Raw genomic sequence first — 6,060 nt, 5'->3', positions numbered from 1 at the left:
AAGCGATGTGCGTGGAGAGGTTACATAAGTAACAAGGCTGGCCGGGTGAAGCTGGAATTTGCACTCAGGTCAAATTCTACCTGCCGTGTTCCTTACACACCTACCTGCTCCCCACTCCCCCACCCAGACCTGCCTGACCCCAAGGAGGGCGCCCAGCGTCTGACACAATCCCTCACACGGGGCCATCCTTCCAGCGGTGGGGCAAAACGACAGGGATCCTTGGAGCCAGTTCAGAAAGGCCAGGTCTGGGGACACCCATGACTCCCTAAGCAACAGTGGGCCTCCGTTTCCTGCAAGAATGGCCGGATATAAACATCAAGACCCCTGGGGCACTTGTTGGGTGGGCAGCCCCCCTCGAATCCCAGCTCCGTCACGCGGAGGTAGCAGCACCTGGTGCGACCCCTCCCCTCCTCCCCCAAGTCTGAGTCTGCCGTCGACCCCGCGCTCACCCGGGGTTCGGCTGCCGTCACTGAGCGGGTGCCAGGGGTCGCGGTCGGTGGCCACGAGAAGGCAGTCGGGGTCGCGCAGGTGCGCGCACGCCTCGCTCAGCCTGGCGAAGGAGAAGTGCTCGTCGTAGCCCACGAGCACGGCGCGCACGCGCGGGTCCTCGCCGGGGTCCCCCGCCAGGCGCAGCCCCGCGGCGCGCACCTCGGCGCGCAGCCCCTCGCCGCCCAGCACGAACACGGCGCCCGGCGCCTCGGGCGGCCCGGGCAGGCGCTGGCTCAGCAGGCGCGCGGCGCACAGCGCGGAGCTGAAGAGCTGCTCGGGGCGCAGCCCCCCGAAGCCCAGGCGCGCGAAACGCAGGGCCAGCTCGGGGCGCGCGCGCCGGCTGGTGTTGCTCACGAAAAGCGCCGCCTTCCCGGCCCGCGCTAGCCGCTCCAGCAGCTCCGGGGCGCCCGGCACGGCGCTCTCGCCGTTCCACAGCACCCCGTCGCAGTCGAACAGGACCCCCTGCGCCCGGCCCAACACGTCGCGCAGGGCCGCGCCGCGCAGCCGCTCGCAGCGCGCCATGCAGCCTGCTGGCTCTCCCGCGGCGGGCACGGCGCGCTCACCCGCAGCGGGCCCGCCTCCCGCGTCGCGGCCAATCGGAGCGCTGCACGGGCCGGGGGGCGGGGTCAAGGCTTGGCCCGCGGCCAATGGCGCGACTGCCTGGGAGAGGAACGCGGCAGGGCAGCTAGCGAGGCGCGGAGAAAAGGGCGGAGTCACGGCTGCCAGGGAGAGCGACCAATGAACAACTAGCCTGCTCCTCCGCCCCGCCCCTTAGCTCGGCTGGGCCAGTCTCCGTCGAGTACAAAGCGACTCTCTGTAAACCGGATGGCGGTTGAGCATCTAGTCTAACCTCTTAGAAGGGTGGGAGGCAGGCTGACTTCTTAACCAATGCTGAGCTGTGAAATGCACAGCCGCTCGCTTCGCACTCCTCAGCCAATCAGAAGCGCAGGGGAGCTGGTTGCTAAGGGAAGCCGGTGCTAAGGGAAGATGTCCTCTTGAGTCAAATACCTTTGCCTTTTGAACGGGGGTCCTCTAGCCTGCGAAGCCGGTGGGTGTGATGGGGGAGAGGCTCCTGGTGCCAGCTCAGGCGCTGGAGCCCTGGGACTAGGCCAGTGGATCTTCACCCCGGCTGCGCAGTAGAATCCCCTGGGGAACTTTTTTTATAAAAAGGGGTTTAATTTACATACAGTAAGCTGCTAGACCTGAAGTACACAGCCTCAGCCCAGCGACTTTCGGCAAAATGCCTTTTTAAAATACTGAGGCTGGAGCCTAGAGATTCTGGTTCGCCATATTTTTATGCAAGTAACGCTTGCATTTCCTTTTTTTTTTGCACCTGCCTCCTGAGTTTCTTGGGCCAGTTATATGCATAGGTGTGAAAAAAAACACAGTCGTTATTTCGGGTAGACGCATGTGAAAAAAAAATGCCATGGTAGTTTCGGGTGGAGTCAGGGCATGCCCGTTTCTTAATTACCCAGGGATTCTACCACTGTCCTGGGCTAGAGGCTGCCTGTCACCAGGGAAGGGAAGGAGGTGGAGAAGCCGAGGCTTGTTGCCCAGGGCTGGCCAGGGCAGCTGTGGGGGAGCAGATGGCTCCGGGCAACTTCCTGAGGTGCCTCTGTGTGGATTTGAGCTGTCCACTGAACACCTAAGTGGTCACCTGCACCACCCTGGGGCTTCAAGAGCAACACTATTGAGGTGGAAATTGTAGTATCACCCCCAGAGAGGAGAAAACAGGGGCACCAACTGCCCAGGAATAAGTCCAGACTGGAGATGTCAATCTAGGTAAGCATTGAGTTACCAACTGAAGGTCAGCGGTTTGAGGCCCGACGGCCACCCCCTCGGGAGAAAGATGAGAAGGTCCACTTACAGCCTTGGAGAGGCCATGGAATAGAACTGCTCTGCCTACAGGGTCGCTGTGAGAGGGCATCGACAATGGCCCTGGGTTTGGGGTGGGTTAGGGACCCTATAAGGCGGAGCAGAACTGCCTCTGGAGTCTCCAAGGCTGTAAATCTTTCTAGAAGCCGCCAGCCTCATCCTTCTCCCTCTGAGCGGCTGGTGGGTTGGAACTGCTGGCTGTGTGGTTAGCAGCCCAACACCTAACCACTACACCACCAGGGGTTGCTTTGGCACACACCAGATGCCAAAGAACAGCTTTGTTGTTAGGTCCGGCTCCTAGCTACTCCGGTAGGAAACACGGCTGGTCGGGCGCCATCCTCACCACCGTTCTTAGGCTTTGAGCTCGACGTCGCTTCGGCCCAGGGTTTTTGCTGGCTGTTGTAATTTCAGGCAGGAAGAAAGAACAGGAGGCCAAGGGTAATTGCTTCCCTTTGACGAAAGTGCCTTCTTTTATTTCAAGGACAGGAAATAAAACTAGCCTTTGGGCCACTGCTCCAGTTTTGTCCAAAATAATTTATTTACCAGCCTTACATAAAAAATACATCGGCAAGAGAAAAATAAACGTCCCGCGGGAGCAGGCAAGCCTTTCTTTCCTTCTTCCTTCTGACGCTCCCCTGCGACCCTACCAGCGAGTGGGGAGTTGGAGGGGGTGTCCCTAGGCCCGGGGTGGAAGAGGGAAAAAATCTGGAGGTGGGGGGGGGTTGTCCTGAGTCGTCCTCGCCTTGGGGACCGGCCCAGGGGGGGCGCTGAGGCACTTGTGGGTGTGGCAAGGGCTGTGTCTCTCCTGGGAGGGCAAGGTGGGGAGGGAGGGGGCCCAGGGGCTGGTCGGGGAGCCCGCTCAATCGGTCTCTGAGGCGAGGCTCCTGGGCCTGGGCTGAGGGGGGACGGCTGGGGGGCTGGGAACCTGGCCGACCACCTCAGGGCCCCCTCCCTCCTCTGTGGCCACCCCCAGGTCCCCCTGCCCAGGAATGCTCAGACCACCCTGGCCGAGGGAGGCCGATGGAAGCCGGTTCTGGCGCCGGGCAGGCTGGGGAGGCACGGGGGGCAGCGGGGGTGGTACTGTGGGGGCCCGCAGGGTGTTGCCAACCACCCGGCGGGGCAGAGCCCGGGGGGTCCCAGGGCTGCCAGAGCTAGGAGGCGGGGGTGGGGCTGGAGGGGAGGAGCGGGTGCTGGAGGCCTGGGGGGGCAGCGCGGTGGGCCGGGCAGGTGCTGGGCGCTTGACTGTGGAGCAAGGAGAGGGGAAGGCTCAGCACCCATGCTGCCTGTTCAACTCTACCCCCCAGCTCACGGCCCCCCTCGGGGGCCTCTGTCCCCACCATAACCCTTGCAGGGCACCCTGTTGCGCGGCTGCCTCCTTCCCCCACTTTCTCCCCACGTCCCTTCACTCCTCAGAGGCTTCCCCGTGACCACCCCGGTTACAGTGGCCACTTCGCACAGCCAGCTTCTGGGTCACATGTCCCCGTGTTGTTTCCCTCTGGTGCCATCTGGCCCCATCCTTCTCCACGAGAGCCCACCTCCCTGGCAAGCACCTAAGCCAGCCAAGGGCAGCTGCCCACCGGAGTGCTGCCAGGGGCAGGCCAGGCAAGTGAACTCCACTTAATGAACGCTGCTTGTCCACTCCTGGCCTGTGACACTTGGGGGGCGGGGGTATCACACAGTCCTCCAAAGCCCACCAGGATAACCCGACCCAGCCCTCACTGAGCTCCCCACTCCTACCTCCCAGCGCCATTGTGTAAGGTGGAGAGGGATGGGGTGGGGCTGGGTGCCAGCACTCTGGTCCCCGTTCTGCCTCCATCCACTGTGGGATTTGGGGTGAATTACATGTCCCTTGGGGCCTTAGGTTCCCTACCTTGAGCTCCCAGGACGGGCGAGAGGCCAGCCCAGCGGGCAGCAACAGCTCTGTGGGCCCTGAGCGGCTATGCTCAGCAGCTGAGTGGACAGCCCCCAACCTTCCTTTTTCAAAAAGCGTCCCCCCGGGGCCTGCCCTGCTCACTGCCCAGCGGCTCCCTGCTCCATCTACTCAGAGTCTACGCTGTCCCCCCGCCTTGGCTGGAAATGCCAAAGTCCTTAAGGCTGGGCCCACAACAGGTGCCGACTCGCCCACCTGACTCCTTGACCTCATCTGTCTGGCTCTGGACCAAGTGGGCAGAGGGAGTGCGCCTGAGGGGCTGAGAAGGCGCCAGGCTTCCCCAGTCACCTCCACCTGGCCACCTGTGATGCCCTCTGAAGAGACCACTCTTTCTTCTTACTGTGGGACCCCTGGGGTCCCTGAGGGCCGCACTCCAGAGCCCCTGGCATCCATCACAGTTAGCCTTTCTTGAGCCAAGCTCTCTGTGTAGGACCGTGCCCCTCTATGATCCCCTCCCCTTCTCTGTCCCCATCCCACCAAGGCCAAGGTCACACGACCAGAAGGACAAGGGCAACTGAGCCCAGGGCACCAGGGTCCTTAAGCACCTTGATTCCTGGGCCCCCTGGCTGGGGCTGGAAATAGGGGGTGACCTGGGACACCCCACCCCCACCCCTGCCTGCACTGTCCCCTCCCATAGCCAGCTCACCCTTCCGAGTCACGTCCTCTGCTGGGGCAGCTGCCTCGGGGGTGTTGCGGATGACCTTTGGGGAGGCTGGTCTGGGGGGTGCCTCAGACTCCATCCTGCTCAGGGAAGGGGAGGGTTAGGTCAGGCTTGGCCTTCTCTTAGGGGTCTCCAGGTAGAATCTGGGGTCTCCCAGGGCTTGTTCCCCATTGCCCTGTGGCTGTGTGTGGGATCTGCCCCCAGACCAGCCCTGATAGAAAAGCCAGGGTTTCACGCTGAGGCAGCACCCATGATGGTCCTGGGGCCAAGAGGGCACACTGCCTGGCAAACCTCCCCATCGCCCCTCTGTCTCTGCCTGGCCGCTGAGTGAGCTGGACAGCAGAGCAGGGTGGGAAGTAGGGGAGTGGTCCACGTGGCCATTCCTGCTACCCGGCCTGCTGGTCTCTGCTCAGGTGTCATTCCCTGGGTTCCAGTCTGTCCCCTGTTCCAGCTTCACTGTCAGTTACAGCCCTCTCCACTCTCAGACTTCACAGTTTAAGTTCATCAGCGTCTTGGTTTCTTCTCTCGCTCTCTCTCTCTCTCTCCAGTGGCCCCAGAAGGCAGGGGCACTGGTTTTTCAGGCCTGTCTGAGCAGAGGTATGGTTTGGGCCCCCCGCAGGTTGCAGCAACATGAACACCTCCCTGGCCTTTTCAGACTTTGAAATGGGAATCTCCTTTCATCCCGAAGTCCCAGGGCCTCCAACCACTCCTGGCCCATCGCAGGTGTTCAGTCGACAGCCGCTCACCCATAGAGGGCACCTGTCAGAGGCTGGGAGGCACAGGGCCTCGGGGTCTCTGTGGTAGCGGGAGACCAGTCTTTGGGATAAAAAGACCGGTCCTTACATTTTGTTAGGTACAGATGGTGTGCTGGTGTGTCTCCGGGGCCAGGCCCCGGGCCTGGAAAATCCCTTAGTTCTTACCTTTCCTTGGGAGTGGCTGAGGCTGGAAGCTGAACAGCTGGGGTGGTGGCCAGGGTGGCACCCGGGGTAGTGGCTGGGGTGGCACCCGGGGGGGGGGCCGGGGGCAGCCCGGCTGTGTGTGGAATCTCCTCCGAGGCCGGCCTGCTGCTGACCTTGTCGAGGGCAGTGAGGCTCGAGAACAGGCC

The 6,060-nt window shown here is 62.5% G+C and overlaps 2 protein-coding genes across 2 annotated transcripts in view; both read right to left on the bottom strand.

The window, feature by feature from the left end:
* The window catches only part of LOC101663379 (pyridoxal phosphatase), a 5,579-nt gene extending 4,568 nt beyond the window's left edge, over positions 1-1,011 (bottom strand). Inside the window, exon 1 of the mRNA XM_004700242.2 lies at positions 450-1,011. Within this exon, the coding sequence (XP_004700299.1) occupies positions 450-1,011 (562 nt within the window). The remainder of the gene's footprint in view (positions 1-449) is intronic.
* Positions 1,012-2,878: 1,867 nt separating this feature from the next.
* SH3BP1 (SH3 domain binding protein 1) overlaps positions 2,879-6,060 on the bottom strand; it is a 13,233-nt gene continuing 10,051 nt past the window's right edge. The window contains exons 15-17 of the mRNA XM_045290825.1: positions 5,876-6,055; positions 4,941-5,038; positions 2,879-3,606 (exon numbers count right to left, since the gene is read on the bottom strand). Coding sequence (XP_045146760.1) covers positions 3,224-3,606; positions 4,941-5,038; positions 5,876-6,055 — 661 coding nt within the window. The 3' untranslated portion in view covers positions 2,879-3,223. The remainder of the gene's footprint in view (positions 3,607-4,940; positions 5,039-5,875; positions 6,056-6,060) is intronic.

This window comes from Echinops telfairi, unplaced genomic scaffold (genome assembly GCF_000313985.2).
Source record: "Echinops telfairi isolate 266 unplaced genomic scaffold, ASM31398v2 ScPeMD7_2;HRSCAF=8, whole genome shotgun sequence".
Lineage (NCBI taxonomy): Eukaryota > Metazoa > Chordata > Mammalia > Afrosoricida > Tenrecidae > Echinops > Echinops telfairi.
This window is presented reverse-complemented; position numbering and strand designations above follow the sequence as displayed.